Genomic DNA, 21164 nt, shown 5'->3' with positions numbered 1-21164 from the left:
TTCTAAGCAGGTGGGAGTGTGGAGTGAGAAAGAGCAGGCGAGATATTAACTTCTAATAAAAGAGAGATTAGAAAGTGGCTAGGAGGACTGCTCTGTCTTTACCTATGGGAGTGACGGCCCCCACATAACCTTTCACTGCAATATGCACACTGATATTGGCCGCCATATTCTCAGTATACCACACATAGGCATCCAAATGCATATACACAAGCATTCATATACGTACCTTTGTTTCTGCACGTTTGCACCCAACAGAAATGGACATACAGAATATATACACACATATATGGTGGAATTTGAGGAGCCACAAAAGCACACACGCACATGCACACATACACACGCACGCGCGTGCGCACACAGACACACACACACACACACACACACACACACACACACACACGAGTGCAGTGTGACAGCAATGCATTATCAGCTCTTATTCAATGATCCAACAGGCGGCAGCCATCAGATAATGAAGAAGCAGCTCTTTGGGAAGCTGCTGCTATACAGACAATTAATTAACTAATTGGTCTAACAAGCTCGTTAAAGCCACGCTTTTTTTGGCAGCCAGTGTGAATACATTAACAAGGCTAATTCAATTAACCAGGTGCAGATTTCACAGCTGCCTCTCTCATGGCCACACACACACACACACACACACACGTACACACAATTCCTACAGGTGTTGTGTACATGTTCGCTTCATTTGACTCTGATGTCTTTCTCAGCGAAACCTTGGCATAATGGTATGCAGATCAAGTGGCGTATACCTGCGTCTTTGTGCATGTATTTTTGTCAGTTTTTCTGCCTCAATGGGATGGTGCACCTTTGAATCAAAAGTGCAACTCAATAAGCTCTAGCAGCATAAGTAATCTGTAAAATTGAAAGGGTAAAAACTAAGTGGGTGGAAAAAGTGACTGAAGCACTATGATAGGATAGTTAAATTAGCTAACAGAATCCCAGGGGTAAACCAATTTTAGCCAAAAGCTTCACAATGCAATACAATTTTTAATTTGTTCCAAAGGTTTTCAGTAAAAAAAAAAAGAGTACTAAGTTTGTCTTTGTCTTTGTCTTTGTCTACTGGTCCCAGTACTTGGCAGTCAACATTCATAAACATATTATTATTGGGTAAGCAGGCAGCAATAATTATTTTGCCATTCTAACAAGGACACATTCATTTTTTAGAATTTGTAACATGGCAACATAAAATCACATCTAAATTTTATACACAACAAAAGTATTTGAAGCATTTGCTTAAGGACACTTGCAATCTTACCTTTTGTCTCGCTGCATTCAGCTCTTCAGTTAGTTGGTTCATCCTCGCCTCTGTCTCCTCCATCCTTCTATCAAATAAGGCGCTGAGCTCGCCCCTCAAAGACACCATTTTGGCCTCGGCCTGGAACACATAGTCAGTGGCTCATGTTCATTCACTGTTACAGACTGCAGACAAAGCTGTGTCAGTTTCGGCCGGCTCACTTTTGTGCTTCTGTATTGTCTTCCCGCAAAGATTCTCTATTGTTAAAATTGACAAAGAATCTGTTATGAGGAACACTGTGTGGAATTATCCTCAGGAAGACAAAATCTCAATAAAGTGGCAAGAAATTTCAAACACATCACGCTGAGACTGTTACCATGATATGATTTTCTTACTCTGCACACACACAACAGACAGTACAAATATTACTCATACATGTTAGGATGGAGAGTATGCACTCAGCTTATACCAACTGTACATACAGGCATAAAGTATGCATAAATCTACACATGCACGCTTATACACAAACAAATATAAAGATAGCAGAGTGGGACTTTTGATGACAGTGCTTGTCTAAAGGTGAAGGGCTTGTAAGTTTGATGTGTGATCTCTGTGTGAGTGTGTGTGAGTGTGTGTGTGTGTGTGTGTGGACGTGTATGTGCATGGTGATTTGGTGGGTGTGGTTTGTTATGGCAGCAACTACAGTGGAAGCTCCCTCATAGGCTGATAAAGAGCTGAGGTCGGTGGTTAGCTAAACTCCCATGGAGATGATACCACTGATTAATTTCCTCCGTCCTCATTGCCTTTTCCCCCTCCCCCATCCATAGGTCCGCCTGTCCCTTCCCCCAGCCCCTTCAGCCACTGCTGAATATTAAATCAGCCCCCTTTTTTAATTTCCAGATAACCACAGTTCATTTTTCTCAAAGTGTCATATAGCCATGACATAGTGTAGCAGCCTATATATTAGGAATGGCTGATGTGAGTTATTGTTATCTTTTTTCCATTGACTGCCTTTGTGTCCCACTGTACACTACGCATGGCTAAATCATTAGCTGCATATGTGGTACAAATATCGAACAACACCATATGTAATTTGCAATGAAATTTCCTATCTTGACAGTTAGACATGCCCATGTTGCCATGTTAAGAGCCAAAAAGCAACAAACATCTCTGTTTCACCATACCATAAATTTTGCCTGTGGTGTTTGTTTTCTGCTGGTTAATAATGAAGTCTGAGTTTGAGTGTATGTTTGTACATGTTGGCCAGGGAGAAGGAGAAGAGAGGTGAATCTATACTGCTGTAGGGTATTTTCTAATTATTTTTCCCACTGAGCTCTACCACTTAGAGGCTGATGATAAAGAGGTAACTGACACACAGCGACAAAACAGACAGTTTGTACAATGTATATATAAATATATATATAACATTGTGTTTGTACTCTATGGGCAAATACTCTCTCAGCCATTAATGTGTGCACACATGTGAACACAGACACACACAGACCGACACACACCACGGGTGTCATCACTCAATGTCCCAGCTGCAAATGAAATTTCATTCTCTCTAACAATTTGAGTAGCCCATTCTGAAATATCTCTCTGCCTGCTGCCTCCCTACCCCCCTACTTCTGGGTCTTCACTAAATCACACCCTATTTTTTTCATTGCCAATCTGCACACCCTTTACTTTATCCTTTATTCAAACCACACGCTGACCAAAAACCATCACATGCGCAAACTGTGCCCGCTCATTTGTGTTTTTGTCAGTGTGATTAAATATTTATTAACCCTTGAATTTGCACACAAGTTAACACTTTGCTATCCTATCACTAGGCTCTGTCCTACAACAGCTGCTCTCGGGTTTTAGCTTTTCCTCTCTTGCATTGTTGTGGCTTCCTATCATCATATTACTCCACATCACCTGCTTGCATAGCCTGGAACCTCGCCCAGGAAACTGGAGAAGTGGGAAGTGATTTGGAAAAATGAGGGCAATAAAAAAGAAACACAGGGATGAATGGAGAGATGTGATATAAGGTAATATGCTAACCCAATCAGCAGGCTGCTGTTTGCCAACAGTATAATCAACATATTGGCTTAATGTTATTACAGCTATATGAGAAATAATATTGCGTGAAATGATATTGCGGGGCACGTGCATGGCTGAGTGTGCACTCGTGAACGAGCTCACGTGTCCAGATGTATGTATCACTTACCACTTTTGTGGCACAGACAGGCCAAAACATACACACACAGTGCTACAAAGATGCTAAATTCTGCATGCATGCACAGACTGCAAAGAATTGCGCTACTGATTGCTTACTCTATGATTAATATTGATTAGATTTGAAAAAAGTGGTATTATTTTACCCCTCTGACAATTTTAATTTGTTTTAAGATAAGATTTTAAGAAGTAAAACGAGATTTACTTGAATGGGTTATTGGTTAGTTCAGTTAAATTTAGATCATTTTCACTTTGCGTGCACGCATGCACACACACACAGACATCTGCATATATTCATAGGCACCGAGTGCCCACTGGCTCTGACACAAGAGGATATTACTTAGTGCGTGGCTTCCATATCCTGAATGCATAAGGCCGCTGATGGCCTCTATTGATGGACACTGCCGTGAAGCCATCACTCAAGTTATGGAGCTTTAATTGGAGACAGCATAAAACGATAAACCAAGAAACATGCATGGCTGAACAGCCCAATGTAAACCATTAATCATCGCACAGGCAAAGACAAGTAGCCGCCACATACAAGCATGCACACACACACAGACATATGCATACCGGCAAGAGGGTGCACACAGCTGCAGAAGCACACATACGCTGCCCTTGCACCACACACCTTGCATTTGTGTGCATATTTGCACACACACACACACACACACACACACGCGTGGCAGAGACAAGTGTCCCAGTCACATATTCTCATGATAGATGACCCATTTAACTTTGATTTCTGAGAGAAATGAGTTCACCAGCGATACGGGGTTACCCCAAACACACACACTCATTCATAGTACACACAGATATTATACATGAGCTACATATATGAACTCACAGTGTGCATTTGGTTTATATGTAAATAATAGCTTGAATTATTTTGCAGATACGTGTATTCATGCCGTCTCTCTTTCTCAAACACACACACACACACACACACACGCACACACACGCACACACAGCCACTTATTTGCATGAGAAGGGTTATAATATGGGGATGATTTGTGATGTAAGCAATCAGAAGTGAAGCAATTCATCAGTAGCTGCGTCTAACACACATCTCCACCAGTCATAAATACTAATCTACACACACGCACACGTACACCTGCTTGTAAAATCCGCACAATCCCACAGAGAAGACAATAAATCAGAAGAGCAAAAAGTTGGCATGGAGGCAAAAGTGTTAACAACACAAACTCACACAAATGTGCTCTCACACACATCACACCCTCTGCAAATACTTGGAATAAAATAAAAAACTGACAGACACATATGTTTTAGGAAAGTTGGATTCTATGTAGTCTTCTTCACGTCTGTAAAGCCTGGGAAACAAGTAGCAGGTGCTGTCAATATAAGTTTGTTATAAGATGTTTGTTACGCACACAGCGGCTGATGTACCTTGGTTAAAGTGTTTTTACAATGTGTCTTAATCTTTTTATATAAATATATCTGGCTTGACTTGACTTTGTTTTATTACTTGACTACTGGATGTTATGAACAGTGACTTGTGCAATTCGGCAGCTCCATCTCATCTAGCACTAACGCAGGGTTGGAAAAAATATGAAAAGAGGAGATAAAAGAAAGGCATGACCTGAAAATGATTAAGAGAGAAGACCATATTACCTATACAATATGTCTGTGGCTGCATCTAAGTAAAAAGCCATCTAAATCTAGGAAAGATACAGAACTAGGTAAGGATAAAGATTTGTTTATTAGATAGCAGTTGAAGTAGATAGAGATGTCATTGATTTAGAGAGAGGGTGCTGTGAGGAATTTCTTGAAAAGATGAAGTCTCACATTAAAAGGGAAGATAAGAAGTGACTGCTGCTCTGACTGGAGTAAGAAGGTCATCTTTCCAAAGGGAAGTGAGTAGAAGAGCTGAGAAAACTCAAGGTCTCTGTGTCAGTGGGTTAAACAACTCAGTAGGTTGACATGGAACAGGAGAACCGTACCGTTTCCCAATGTTTTTGTACAGAAGTGTGGCTGCTGCCAAGTACAAAAGCATTTCTGTTCCAGTTTTAGTCCCATGAGCAATTCATTGCTGCAAAGTGATAATGTTGTAATCCAGTCCTTTTCTTATTTGGTCGTTGATTGCAAACGCCCCACAACAAACTGCACCCCACCACCGCTACTGTCTGGTGACACATGAGACAGTGTTGATATTTAGACAGATGGATGGTGCATTAGAAGGATAAAAGCCTTCCAAATACACACCAACATGTACAACACGCGCACACACACGTTCCGTACAGCGGCTGCAGCCCCTCAGCGCTCCTCTGTCCTCACATGCTTGGTTTCCCCATCTAATTGCTGCCATTCGTCAGTGTGTGTATGTCTTTGTGCGCGCGTGTGTGTGTGTGCACGCGCGCGTGTGTGTGTGTGTGTATGCCAAGTGCTCCTATACTTTGTGTGTTTGTGTTTCTTTCATGATTCTGTCACTGTGCATTTACAAACAACTGGTGAAAAGAGAGAAAGTAACAGATAATCAGACAGACAGGTAAGAAAGGGACAGGAGAGAAAGACAGTAGACGCAGAGATACACACACACACACACACACACACAAACACTCACAGAACTGTCACAGTGCCATAGGGCATACTAAACCTGTCAGCATTTAAACCTGCTGGCTTGTACTCTGGCTTGCCAAGTGAAATTAGTCTCACATAATATGCCAGCCTCTTTATTGAAAACAACAAACACCTACTTTAGTTATACTATATAAATATATTGTTTTAAACACAAGCATAATCTTTTCACTTGGTACAAAAAATATGTGTATTTGTTAGTTAGGCGTTTTAGCCACTCTTCCCGCAGTGCAGATATTACGGACGTGATCGTGCGTACAGCAGGTAAAAGCAGTTATATATCAGGTAAAATAACCAGCAAGGAGAAAAAAAAAAGGAGAACAACCATATGGTACAGAACCTTCCAATTCTTCAGCATGGAGCAAATTAAAAGTCTAAGTGCATAAAATAAGTTAATTGCAACTTAACTTGACTTACATACAGTGTATCTGTAAACAAATGAGATTGATTGCACTCTTTTGGGCAATCATGAAAATGTGACGGGCTGATGAATAAACCTGTTTGTCTTCTGTGTGGCCGGAGTGTCTGCAAAATTACGTTGATGTGACAGTGTGTCTGTATGTGTTTAATAAGAAGGTCCATGTTATTACTGTTTTTTTCCTTTCACGTGTGTGTGTGTGTGTGTGTGTGTGTGTGTGTGTGTGTGTGTGTGTGTGTGTGCCTATGTGTGTGTGGTTCAACATGATAATTTGTCAGTTTATGTTGTGAGGGGGCTAAACAGATAAGCAATCCACAGCTCAATCCTTCATCCCGCTCTGATTATAAATCAGCTGGAGCTCTCAAAAGCAATCAGCAGGAGCAATCTGCAGCCAGCACAGACACCTTATCAATCAGAGGGGACCATCACACTGTCACACACGCGCACATAAACTAAAGTAATACACACTCACATATTCGCACGGTCCTGCACCCTCAACCACATACACACAACCGTAAACACAAAGACAGGTATGCCGCAATTGTAATTCTACATCCCCACCCTGCAGCCTCTTCCCTCCTTCAAAACTTCCTTCCCTTTTCTCTTTCTTTTTTTTTGTCTTGTGAAACAGGATCACAGAGTCGCAACGAGAGTTTCATCCAGCTAGCTGCCTGGCGGCCACGGAACTGTGCAGAGCGAGACACATCACTCCTAATTACAGTCTGATATTAATAACAGAGAAAAATATTAATCTTGGAGGTAAACACTAAGCCGCTTAAAGGAAAATTGCAAATAAATCAGATTATCTTATAGGAATATCCTCCGAATGGGCCGAGGGGGTAATGAGAAACCTGGGCCCAACCTCTCTCTCTAGCTCTCTCTACATCCTTCTCTTTCTCGCTCTCTCTCTGTCATTTCCCACTCCCCTTTCTCCTGCGGGATTGAAAAAGGTGTGACTGTGTGTACGTGGTCTGGGTGTGTGTTTGTGAGCACATCTGTGTATTTATAAAACTGCAATGCGACCCTACCACCACCACTAGCATCACCTCCCTCATTCTCTCTCTCTCTCTCTGCTGCTGTATTCATTTTTCACCTCCAATTTTATTTTTTCATCAGTCGGGGGGCGCCGCCGAGCAGATTCAATTAGGTTCTATGATTGGGCCGCTGGCATTCAGCGGGGTCATGGAAAGGTTAAAGAATTCAGTGGCACAAACATGATTATGGCTCTGTAGCATTTGATCAGAAGTAAGGTTTGTCACGGCAAAGTGGAGCCCCCTCTGTTTCTTGCACTGGGACCACCGGCTCGACCTGAGTGTGATGTGAGAGTTGTTCCACGTCTTGGTTTAGTTGATTCTTCCATGGCATGGTAATTACATGCTGAAGATGCTGGATATACAGCAGGCATGGAGATACACAGAGCTGTGCATGTGCATGTGTGTGCACAGGTGTGGCAAGCTGCTACACCGGCGAGCATGAAAACACAAAATACATATGAACAGAAACATTCATTTTCTCTCTCTCTCTCTCTCTCTCTCACACACACAAACACACACACATACACACACACTCGGAGAGAAGCAGAGTAATAAAGCCCACCCTTGCAGTGAAATTAAAGCTAGTCAATGACACTGCGTGCTGAGTACGCACTAAATCATTTTTATACCCAGATGGAACAGCCAACATAATACCAGCTCTGCACATGTATCCAATATCACCTGGAGACTATGAAAAAACTAACAAAAAACCCCAACAACTAATCAAATATCATATTGGATGTGTCAGATCCATGTCAGAACAAGAGATTAATACTAAATATAGGAAATATGGTACAATAACAGTGTGAGATCTTTTTATATTCAAAATGACCAGGCTGAGAGCACATTATGAGATATTGGATTGATAAACAGGCTGGGATGGTGTTGTTCAGTGAGTATAATAGAACAATAACATTGCTCCTGGGTTAGCAAAGATTGCATTATGATTTTAATGTGTTTTACAGACACAAGCCCTTCACTGAGAGGAAATTATGTCAATAAATAAACAGCCTCGCATTTTAAAACAAAGGGAATCATAGTCACTGAAAAAAAATGTGCACATAGAGAATGGTATTATTATCAAATGCACACACGCACACATCATCATGACACATTGTGAGCTCAGAAAGATAAGGTTCTGTCTGACTTCTTTTTAAACAAATCAGACATATTTATACTTATACTATACATATTATCATTGCTAAATGTTGGTATTATTAGACTAATCTCTGGAAGTTAAATACTGAAAAATAGAATATAACAATAGTACATAAGTTTAAAGTACACAAGACTTAGGCAGCTGATGTGTGAAATCTTTGATGGTCAGCATCTCAGCGCTACACTCCACCAAGGTTACAATGTACACATATCCATGCGTATTTGCGCACACACATTCCTTTCCACTCGCACCTGAATTTTTTGTGGATTCATTTTGACAGCGCATGTCAATCATCTCATTTCGGGAGTGCCTGTCAATCATCTCCTTCAAATCACCAGAAGCTATAGCCATCAGGGAGCGTTCCCATCTGCCACTATCTGCCACACAGGTATGGAACACCAGCTAGACGTAACCAGTCAATAGAGCTGTTTGGAACTCCAGTCCCTTGCTGCGGCCTAATTGCCGGTGTAACACTCAAATATGTCCTACACTTCCCAGTTTTTGTGAACCACCCACCCCCCACCAAGTAACCCCCATTCCATACTCAAGATGGGTATTTACATGCCCCACACCGCGGAGAGCAAACAAGCTCATTTAAAAGTTCACATGCTAATGTGTGACATTTAATCCAAACTTTACACGGGGAAAAGGACACGCAACAATAGATTTTGATTCCTTTCTTGTCCGTGAATCTCATCATCTTTCGCCTTCCATATTTATGAGTTGAAAGGCGGGACACCTTAGTGGGGAGTGAGGGGAATGGACAGGGAGTTTACTATTTGAAAATTAGGCTGTTGGTGATATTTGCACTCCAGAGTCCCCCTCTTTGTTGATATTGTTGAAATTAGTCAATTGTATTCATGTTTGAAGCCACATGGCAGAAATCCACTAAATAGTTATTAAGAATCCCACTTCTCATGTATGTTGTATTTAATGATTATGATTTGATCAATTTATCATTAACTTTAAATGTCTGCAGGCATCTCATGTTTAGTCTAGATTAGTGTCAGTTTCACCAGCTGAAATGACAACTGTCTGCAAAATCAGCTGTGGCTAATTAATGTAGTTAATTCCATGAGTTGGCCAAACTGCAAAATGAAACTCTTCGCAGCTGTGTGGTAAATATACTCTGAAAGGCAGTGTCTGCACGCTCAGCCAAAGACAATTTCCTAGAGATACAGCACTCTGTATCATTTTGATATTTCAGAAGAGTGGAAAGAATGGAAAGTGGAAAAACCAAAAGGTCTGCCAAAAGGGGCTGCGGTTGGGAGGGGTAGGTTCTATGTGCGAGTGCTTGTGTGTATTTGTCTCCGGCTGACTGGCTGACACATTCAGCCACATGCATATTATATTACCATGTAGATGCATGTTTAATAAAATTATAATTTGTAGGTGTTGAGTATCAGGAGTAATTTTGTTTTTTAAATTTCCCCTCTTGGCTCACTTCCATGATCACTTGGAGAAGGTTTTCCTGTTGTATATGTTTTACTTTATTATGTATTTCCCCCTTGGATGTGGTCTAAGCAAGAAGATCAGATCAAACTACACTGACCCATGAGTCAGATGAGTCCAGATGAGGCCAGATGATGAATTTCCATTGCTTTTACATTTTTTGTTTCGGGCTGTGGAGTCAGATTCCAAGCTAAGAATGAGAGGGAAACCACAGCTAAATGAATGTGAGGACAACAGTGACACACATGAATGCAGTGAAGGGTTTTTTTCTCACATTTTCCGTACCTCAGAGAGACGCATCTCCTCCTTCTGGTGAAACTCTGACAGCTCCTTATTCTGTTGCTTCACCTGCTTTTCTCTCTCTCTCTCTCTTACCCACACATACACACACTTACATGCACCCACACAGATCGACCAGGACAGGCCAGGGATGAGCACACCCCATCTGATCTGTGGCCCGTTCATTCATTAGACCCATGCTCTCCCCTATTGATTTCAGCTTAAATAATGAGAAAGCTTATCCAAAAATCTTTAGCATTTGGGCTCCAACTTAAGGGAATCGATGGGGCCATTTCCCATTTTGAACAGCACATACGCAGGGGTTTTATGTACGGTGAACGGGACAAATCCCGATGCTGATAAATCAATAGGTCTTTTTGTCGATGGACAGGCATGCTTTCACACACACATACATACATACATGGACACACATGGCTGATAAATGGAATTTTTGAGGCAATTAAAGTGAGCTGTAAACATATGAAGGCCAATCAATTGGTCAGTGAGGTCTATTATCAAGGCTTTAACACTGATTTAGAAGGGGCTTTAAGGAGCGAGCAGCTTTAAGTGTGCCACAGTCACTTATGCAGATCAGCAGCAGCTAGAGACCTGCACAGATTAGTGCTGCACTGTGCTAAGCTGCTCATACAACAAGATAGTATACATGTCACCACTACAGAGCCTCAGAACTGCTGCTTGCAGGGTATAACGGGGGCATTTTTAAAAATTGTTAATGAAATGGAACTTTAAAAGCCCATTTGTTCATTGTCTTAAGTTCAAAAGTCCAATTATTTAACCAAGCTTAATATAGAAAAAAAACTTTAGCCAATATTGTAGCAATAACTGTAGGTGCTTATCAAATCTTTGCAAATAAGCAATGTTGTCAGGCATGGTGCCAATAACTCCCACTTAGCCATAGGCATTGTTGAAGAATTGTATGATATATTCTCTCCATAACTCATAAAAAAATTGCAGTTTGTATTTAGGTGAAACAAGGAGAGAGGAGGGAAGGAGCTGTGTTGTGGACAATTCTATTTTAGCAGGCGTAGACAAGCTTGTTAGGAGGAAAACGAATACATCACTGCTGTCCACCCTCCAGGCCTCCCCCCCACTGCTTCCACTTTGCTAAAGGTGAGACACATGCGTTAGCAAAGCTAACCTACAGACAACATTTCCCTGAGGTAATTGGTTCCGCATTAATATTCATTTGATTCTGTATTCAGCGGCTATGACAAGCCTCTCTGCTTTGATGCTGTGTGCCTAGGTCCCCTAGTCCACCACACAATGTTAACCCCACTTTTTCCTGCCATCTGAAACACTACAGTGATATAAAGCCAAACTAAAACCCTTCTCGCCTCTTAGTGTGTTACTTTTACCTCGGGTTTCTCTCATTTTGACTTGCACAAAACGCGCCCTGTTCTTTCATCCCACTGTTTCAGTCGGTTTGATCTGGTGCGTGTGCATGTGTGTTGCTGAGGCATGACATTTCAATTGTGCGTTCAATCAAACTGGCAGAGAGGCAGTAAGGAAGGTTGGGGAGTGATGAGGGGTGCGGGGGTGTTCTGAGGGTTGCAGACCAACCGTTACCATGGTGAACCACTTCTGTCAAAACCACCAAGGTCACAACTGCTGACCTGCAGTGTTATGGGACTTCTGAATAGCATACTGTATATGGACATGATGATATCTCTCTTTCTTTCTTTGTTCTTTTCCTTTTCTTCTTTACGTACTTTCCCCCTTTTTTCTGTTTTGCTTTTCTCCATTGTTCTTCTTTCTGTCTTTTATCTCCTCATCTTTGTTTATCTCTCGTCTTCTGTTTGTCTTTCTCTCTGTGTATAACTGCATTTCCTTCATTTGGCCTTTCACTCGTTTGTTCATATTTAAGACTGACTAATTGTACCATTATGAGACCTGTGGTGTTGCTGAATCCATTATGCATGGCCAGTGCTGACAGTGAGTCTGAACACAGCCTGTTTTGAGTCATTATAATTCAGTTTGCTAACACACAGCCATTGTGCTTGTGTGGGGTTAGGGGAGATGGTATGATAAAATATTGAGGGCGAGCAAGGCAGCTGCAGATGCTAGCTGTCATGTGTGAGCGAATGAATGTTATGACAAGCATGTTTAAACATTCATGCGGGGAGGAGAGTTTAGGAGGGCTTTTCATTAACACCAATATGTCTTCGTCTCCCTGGTGCAGGCACTGCTGGTGTAAGCATGACAACAACAGGGAGGAGAGGAATTAACATCTTGAGAAGAAACTGTCACAGACACACGCATAAAGAGAGGTATAAAACCCTCGATCCTGTGCATGAGCACACAACAACGTACACATTTTACATTGGCAGAGTACTCTTCAATACCTCTCATCTAACGTGAAAAGTACTGAAATTGACACATTCAGACTCTAACAGATGGCAAAACAACTTTCCCTTGTTTACCAGAACAACTATCTGAAAGTGTAACATCGTGTTCTGAGCTGATCAAATAGCTCACAGTAGAACTGAGCAACACATTCAAATAGGAAGAAACAGGAGTGCAATGGGTTCTCACATCAACCACAACAATGACACAATAGAAATAATTTTTCAAAGGAAGAATATGGATGTGGGAGGTTTCTAGGCCAAACTTATATCACCCACTACATTGTGAGGTTGTCAGGAGACTTGACCTGGTAGCAACAGCGCAATTTCTTGACAGTTCCTGGAAACTGGAGAGAAGAAACCCTATTTGCGGCATTTGTTGGGTGCAAAGCAATGGCCAGTCTGTTTATATAACCTTGACTAAGCTAGATGAAGAGACACTTTCACAGGTAGGGGGTTGAAATAACAAAGCTGTAGGGTGAACACTGTCTCATGCTCATTTCTTACCTAAGTCCTATCAACATGTCCGTGGCACATGGCCACATCAATAATTTTTTTCTGTGGCATGTTATTATGGAAGAGGCATACACATGTTAGCTCACTAAAATGCCATCAAATGGAGTGCAAAATCAATACCTATGGTGATGATCTCATGAAGTCAAATCAAGGAATAGGAAAAAAGAGGAGCGTCAAGTATTCTCAACATAAGTAGCTTTGACGTGCAAAATGTGTTTGCATAACATGAGCTTTAGATAATGTCATAAAGGCTTTAAATGCAGCACGGTGCATTAAAATATGCACAGTCATCTGTTTTAGCTACACCTTGATGCAAACATTTTGATTTAATCTAGTTTTCACTGGTCAAGCAATTCCATTTTGATATTCAAATTTGGTGTGTATGTGTGTGTGCGTGCCAGTGCATGTTCGTGCAAGACTGATCTAATCAGTCTTAAATCAGCTAATAAGCCAAGGACACAGAGGAGATGACTCAGCTGATGTGAGCATAAGCTAATATTAGCATCGCACCCCCATTCAAGACCTGTACTTCACACAGTAGCATCCGGTGTTTGGTCTACCCCATTACAAAAGTGCAGGCTTTGAACATTAAGCCCTGCAGTTTAGCACACCACAGTGAATTCCATTAGCACATTAGCAAAGGTGCCATGACCTAATGCTAATGTTGGGTGCAGCATTTAATACAATTCTCTCTTTTTTTTTAAAAACACCTTAAGTCAGTTTTGAGGGTTGCCCTTAAACTGTTCTAAAAAAGAAAACCAAGGGCAATCAAAGGACATGGAAGGAAAAAAAAGACAGACAGACATGGAGACAGATTTACAAACAGACTTATACAGTAGCATGCAGCTGACAGGTGGTTATAATTCCAACTAATTCTGACACTGTCTTTTAATTGAAGCTCTCACACAGTCTGCTGTACAAAGCAAACCAGAGCACATGAGCACTACTCTGTCAAAACTAATTTTCATCTACACAACTCCACATGATAAACTGCATAGCTAAATGTTGCAAACACAGGGAAACATGCGCATCCCACAGAGGCAAACACACACGTACATGAATACTCAATACATACAAACATACACACAGAAACTTAAACTGACTATTAATTAAAAGCCAGAGCATGAACACTACTCGGGATAGGCGGCTTGCAACACCACAAATATGGGAAGACTTCCTGTAAGACATAAATCTTTTGTGTTCTCTCTCTCTTTCTCTCATGGGCACAACAAAGACAGTCTTGTCTGGGTGCCCCCCTCCCTTCTCTCTCCTCTCCATTCATTATAAGCACAAGAAGCTGTGGTCAGGTTCAAAGAAAATCTACATTCGCTGTCTCTTTCAGTCACTCCCTGTGTCTTTTTACTTTCTGGTGTGCGCTCGCTTTTACTCATTTTCTCCCTCTCTCGATCTCCCTCTGTCCCTCTCTCCGAGTCTCTCTCCCTCTCCTCTCTAAACACTGTCTCTTCCACATGGCCCGGATAATGAGTGGAGAAGCTAAACGAGAGGAAACACTGCTCACTATTAAGATGGGGACGCTGACTGAAGGTTTTAAATAAACGGAGAGAACTTGAGGCCAAATTGTATTTCCAAGGACATAAACTAATGGAACAGGCAGACATTCTCTGAACAAATACACACTCTGTTTAAACTACCATAATAGTTCTAAAAATATACATGTCCATGTGGATCCAACTGAGAGACGGACAGGCAGAGGGCAGACAGAAATACATATAAATGCATATATCATCACATATGTATGTAGAAAAACACATGAATTCAATAACACTTCTTTCCTTGGTGTGGAAAAGCATATTACCTTGCATTCAAAAGCAGAACAATAAGGACATGAAAAAACATAAATGCTTGTCTATGTTATTGAAAACTAATTAGGCAAATGTGTTTTCTTAAGTGTCTCCAATGTGCTCTCAGGCATTTAAATCCACACCCACATATAAACACAAAGAGGAGCTCTCTATGAGGTTAATTGGGTTATCTAGGCTGATTAGCATAACGAATTAGGATGCTTGTTAACAGATAAGTATTATTTATTCAATTAGTGCTCTGTGTGTATGTATGAAGCTGTGCATGTGTATAGATCCCCTTCATCCCTGGCACAAGTTCAAATGAAAATGAAGCAAAGCTAAGCAGGCATGAAGTGAGACCTGTGGGTGTATGTGTGTGTGTGTGTGTATGTTCACTTCACAGATGCTCACATCAGGTGCCAGACACCCCCACCCCCCTACTACCTCCACACACACGAAACCATACACCAAGCTTGTTGGGCTGTAGCTCTTAAATCCCTAATCATCATCATTAGGCTACTGTTTAGCATAATTAGTATTGTTAACCAGATGAGCTGAGTCGAGCCAGGCTGTGCCAGTCACAGCAAGTGACATATGTCACCCTCCTGGCACCTTTCCAGGCTGGTGAAGAGGCTACTTGTCCCCATCAGGTGGGTTTATGGCACATTTGCATGTTTTCACTGATTGCTGATGGATAATGTAGCAGCTGATGCTCGCAGTGCATTCTGACGCAGTGGGTAAAAAAATGTCCAAAGGAAAGTGATTTATTTTTTTTGGAAGGTAAACAGCTTGTAAAAGTGACACAGCGCTCGCAGTTATATCAGTTAATGGAACAATACTGAGCTCATTTCACCAATTTATCCATTCATGTTTGCAAATGCAGATGCTGCCTTTTGTTTGTGATGCTTAACATGAGCTTCAAGCCGACAGTAAACACGAAAAAAGCAAATCAACAACACTCCTCTAGTCTTCAGCTCACAAGTGAAAACTCACAAACATACTCCAACACTCACAAATAACCAGAGAGGGAAAATGAAAGAGAGAGAAAGAGAGCGGGAGCGCTACATTTACTGAAATTAAACATTTTCTCATCAGCCTGAGGGTGCAGCAGGCCCACTGATGTATTATTCATCCCCACTTCACAAAGGAACATTAATCAATTATGAAGATATGAGGATCTTAAAGTATAGAGGAGAGACGAAGAGCGGCCCGTTCGTATTAATATGCGGTCGCAATTGCGCACCCCAACCCCCCCACCACCCTCTTGCTTCTCAAATCAATATTTTGCAGATTAATTTGGAGCGGTTGTGGCGAGATGGCAGGATGTAAGGGGAGGGTGGGGGGCGGGGGTGTCTTAGGTCTGAATTAAGGTGAAGTGTTTTGTTGTTGTTTTTTCTACAAGTCTGTATAAGTGCGCATACATGCATGCGTGTAAATATCATGTCTGTAAGTAAACATAGTTACATCAATTAAGAAAGCTTCATCGCACTACAAGTTGACACACTAATTTAAGGCCCTAAAGACAAAACGGAACGTAAATATTCAAGTTCGAAAGAGGAGAGACTATTTTAAAAATGTAAATTAAATTATTAATTGAATGTTGATGAGTCAACTATTGAGTGTGATATTTTGACAGCTTCCCTTGGTTATACAAATTGTTGCTGTGCAGGTACTTATCCCAACTATTTTTCAAAAAAAGGCATTGTTTCATACACGAGAATTAAAATGAGGGAACACAATGAAGAGAATCAATTTTCTTATTTGCAGCCAAGTTTACACATTATTGTTGAGTAGCCTGGTTAGATACAATAGATCTACTTAGTACATTAATATACTCACCTCAAAATTCAAAATAGCTGCCTTCTCAGCCCACTTTTTAATGGCTTGAGCATGGGCCTTTCTCTCCTTCTTAATCTCCCTCTTCGCATCCTCCACTTTCTTCACCCACTCCTCCTCTCTCTTTTGTCTCTCCTGCCCTCTCCTCTCCTCTGCTTTTAGACAATCCTTTTCATATTTCAGCCTCCGTTCCTCTTCTCTTTGCCTCCATTCCTCCTCTTTTCTCTTCAGCTCCTCCTGAAGCTCCATCGCCCTCACGCTCAGCTTGGAGAGCTAAAGTCAGGCAGAAAAAAGGAGAAATGTGCAGACAGTCACATCTCTGCACTCTGTAAGACAAAGGAGGTAGCAGCCACTTAATCTAAAAACTAATCTGAAACACCAAGAGGCCCATTGCAAGGCAGCATCCTGTAAGACAGCGACGGAGAAAGGAGGTAAAAAAAAAAAAAAAAGACATTTGAAGTGACTGATTGACAGCAAGTGCATTTACGTTTACATTATCAGCTGTTTTTCATGTGCATGTGTAAGTACACGTGTGCAAATAGGAATCCCAACTCATCAGTGGTGGAAAGTAAATTTACTTAATAACTGTACTTTACTTGTATATTTTCATTTTATGCTACTTTACACTTCTACTCCACTTTCCAGATGGAAATGTTGAACTTTTTACTCCACTGCATTCATTTGACAGGTGTAGTCACTAATTATTTTTTTTCATTTCATTAACTTCTCTTCTTCTCTTTATTTCTCTTCATCTCTCAATCGCTCTGATTTATCTTGTCACCCTTTGAAGGGGTCTACTGGAAACTACTTGTCTAAACTACCTAACTGTATATAACTAGACCCACCAACAATAAAACATCAACAATAAAATGCTGCTTACACAGTGATGAATCAGTTTTATCTAATAAAGTCATACATAATAATGAATAGGTCATGTGGGACATTTTACTGCAGATTAAATACTTTTATTTTGGATACTCAAAGTATATATTGATGACAATATGCATTTTACACAGTATTTTTACATAGTTGTATTGGTACATTTACATGAGCAAAAGATCTGAAATCTCTTTCCGCCGCTGCAACTCATGCACATGAGTCTCTGCCCACCTGAGCATGTGCGCCGGCACCCTCTTGTTGCAGCAGCTGAACGTTAGCTCGCAGTTTTGTGATGCAGATGTCTTTCTCAGCAATCTCCTTAATGTTGTCTTTCTGGATCCGCTGCAGACAGGAGAGCTCACTCTGCAGGTGCGCCAGCCTCTCACTGCTTCCCAGCGCCTGCAGTGCAGTCTGGCCCACGAAGGAGTTAAATCATTAAAGAGTCTCTCAAAGGGAGAAAGTTGTTTTTAGTATGTGACTAATTATCTTCACGCTGTGTTTCAAAAATGTTAATTACTTCTTCACAAATGTCATGCAGTAATATTAATCTATTTTTATCTGTGTTTTTTTTTAAATAGAGCTCTTTGTAATTAAGGAAGATTGCCATCTACCATAAGTATAATTTATTAAAATGTTTATATTTATTCCTCTTCAAGTAAAACTGCAACTCTTGACGAAAACATGAACCTGAACCACTATAAAAGAATGATGTGATATGGATTATGCAAAAGAAACAGTGCAACAATTAGTCATTCAGATATTATCACAGAGGAAAACATTCTACGCTTACAAATTCTAAAGAATTAAATGTGTAATATGCATCATTTTCATTGTTAAGCGTGTACAGTTTTAATTGGGCCTCATAGGTGTCAGATTCTGATAACTTATTCAGTTCATACAGAACTCACTTATTGCTAACAAACAAAGATGAAATTCCGTGGCAATCATCTTTTCCAGGATGTGTGTGTGTGTGTGTGTGTGTGTGTGTGTGTGTGTGTGAGTCCATGCCAGCAGATCTATCCGTGCATCTGCATTACAGGCGTACCAGTTAAACAGAAACATAAGCAGAATGAAAAAAATGGATCCACACTTGTTGAGAATATGATTAACAGAACAAGCTCCAGTTACTCTACTTGTTTCTCTAAGGCTCTGTAATCACACAAACCACTAATTAGCAGCAGTGCAAATGAGTCAACTCACAAGCAGCATAAACAAACAGTAACCAGCCAACACACACATAAACAACCAACAAGCTCGGGTTTACCACAAGCACAAGTGTGTGTGTATGTGTGCATTTCTGCAAGCCTGTGTTGTGTTTATGTGTGTCTTAACCGTAAGCCACAGAAGACAGTAAAACAGCAGTGGGTATAATTTAGTGACACCCTGTAAGGAGGTGTGGGAAGGCCGTAAAAAACTCTCCCTTTTAATCCTGGCCGGCAACGCCATGTTTGTTACCCAGGGCTCTGAGATATGCTGGTAATTCATCACACACGCCTCGGCTTCCTGTTAAACCTGGCTGCACATGGAGCGCTTCTAGCATAGCTGCCAAACCAATATCGTAAAAAAAAACAAAAAAAACAAGAAAGAACGAAAGAAAGACTTCTCTACCTCTCAGACAGGCTTCTAAACAATAACAAGCACTCTGCAAAAAAATCTCCTTAACAAGTCATTTAATTGTGTCAGTCTTAGAACTGTAAAAAATATTCTGCTAAAATGATAAGATTCAATTTCTTTGTTTACATTGCAGGCTTAATTATTTTAGGAAGCACCTTAAAACCTGTGAGAAGACCTTGAAATAATGGAAGTCACGCCAAATACCTGTAGGCGTACACTATATACTGTATTCAATAAAAATTAGAACATTTCAAACAATGTAGGTATTTAACCAATAGGCAGATGTGTTCACAAAAAGCTTTAAAGGCTGGACAGATATATGTTGATGACATTTTCATGGTGTGATCCTGTAGTGTATGCTTCGTTACTTAGCTTAAATCAGGACAATTTGATTACCTTTTGCTTTTGCTGGAAATTCTCTCCAAGCTCCCTCTCCAGATCAGAGATGACCATGTCCTTGGTTTGCAACTGGATTTTCAGATCTTCTAACTCTGATGCTATCTGGACCAAGGAAGTGGCACTACAGCAGAAAGACAGTGACAAAGAGAGGGAGAGGATGATAGATGACAAAGAAGAATTACAGGGAAAAAAACAGGTGAAAGTAAATCCCAAAAATGTTACACGATCAAGTACTGATATATTCACAAGTACAATTTCCAGTGTATTGAATATGTTAAAACGGTTTGTGATTGAGATTTACAGAGGTGAAAGCCTAATTATCATCATATGATCTGAACATAGTAACATGAATATGGCAATGTACTATTTATCAGTGTTTTCTAAGCCAGTCTTTAAATTGGTTTACTTTATTAGAAGAAGAAACACAGAATCACATAATTGACTTTGAATGAACCTTGATGGTTAATTAAGATGTTTAATTAATTTATGTAATGCTTTCTAACTTAGAATAATAAACTTTAAAAACTAACCACTATGTGAACAGCATGCAGTGTGCATGCAATGTAATAGGTGATTAAAAAAAAAATAAAAATCCTATTCAAAAGCAGCAAAGAGATGCTGAGCACGGTGAAATTTGTGCTAGGTGACAGCAACTGGAGCTGATATATGTCTGTGTGTGAGTGTGTATGTGTGTGTGTTTCCCAGCGGTGAAAATACGTTAACTCTGCCCAGACACCTCTCTGAGTCACCAGTGACAGCTGTCACACACCCAACATGGAAGGAGAAAAAAAGAAGAGGAAAAAAACAGATCACACAGTACTGTGAGATACTCTTCACAAACACACAGGCACGTACACACACACACACACACACACACACACACACACAATTTCATATTTACCAGCCTCATGAGATGAGTTATTCTGATGAAACTTTGCGCAGATTAAAAATGTTAAACTCACATTTGATCAAGCGTGTCTACACGTTCACACCAAGCAGGAAAGGAAAGGCAAGATTTGACAAAAGTGACATGTGAGTGGATAGAGAGCGCTGAGAGTTAAATCTTTCACTTCAGGAAAAAAAAACAACTTTTCAGTCAAATGGCGTAAAAGCCACAGAGGAGAGTGTGAAAAAACTGACTTCAGGTTATAGTCTTTTTCTGTCTCTAGAAGAGAATGGGAAAGTGTGTGCGCTGCTGTGCTATCAATTCACTTCTTTTTTTCATTCCACTCTAACTACAGTGTTCCTTTGTTATGAATTATCACTTTGCTGAACATTTCACTAAGAAAATCTGTTTAAAAAAGAATGTACAAAAACTATGTGTACTCCTAAGAATGCACAGAAGC

General features: G+C 40.6%; 1 protein-coding gene across 3 annotated transcripts in view; it reads right to left on the bottom strand.

Moving 5' to 3' along the window:
* LOC119908443 (trichohyalin-like) overlaps positions 1–21164 on the bottom strand; it is a 101097-nt gene that overhangs the window by 56737 nt on the left and 23196 nt on the right. For all 3 annotated transcript variants that reach the window (XM_038726153.1, XM_038726139.1, XM_038726147.1), the window contains exons 4-7: positions 19816–19939; positions 18037–18216; positions 16930–17199; positions 1274–1393 (exon numbers count right to left, since the gene is read on the bottom strand). In XM_038726153.1, the coding sequence (XP_038582081.1) occupies positions 1274–1393; positions 16930–17199; positions 18037–18216; positions 19816–19939 (694 nt within the window). The remainder of the gene's footprint in view (positions 1–1273; positions 1394–16929; positions 17200–18036; positions 18217–19815; positions 19940–21164) is intronic.

This window comes from Micropterus salmoides, unplaced genomic scaffold, assembly GCF_014851395.1.
Source record: "Micropterus salmoides isolate LMB-PRFRI ecotype aquatic unplaced genomic scaffold, ASM1485139v1 Ms_hic_scaffold_1, whole genome shotgun sequence".
NCBI lineage: Eukaryota > Metazoa > Chordata > Actinopteri > Centrarchiformes > Centrarchidae > Micropterus > Micropterus salmoides.
Note: the sequence above shows the minus strand (reverse complement) of the source record. Positions and strands in the feature narration are given on the sequence as shown.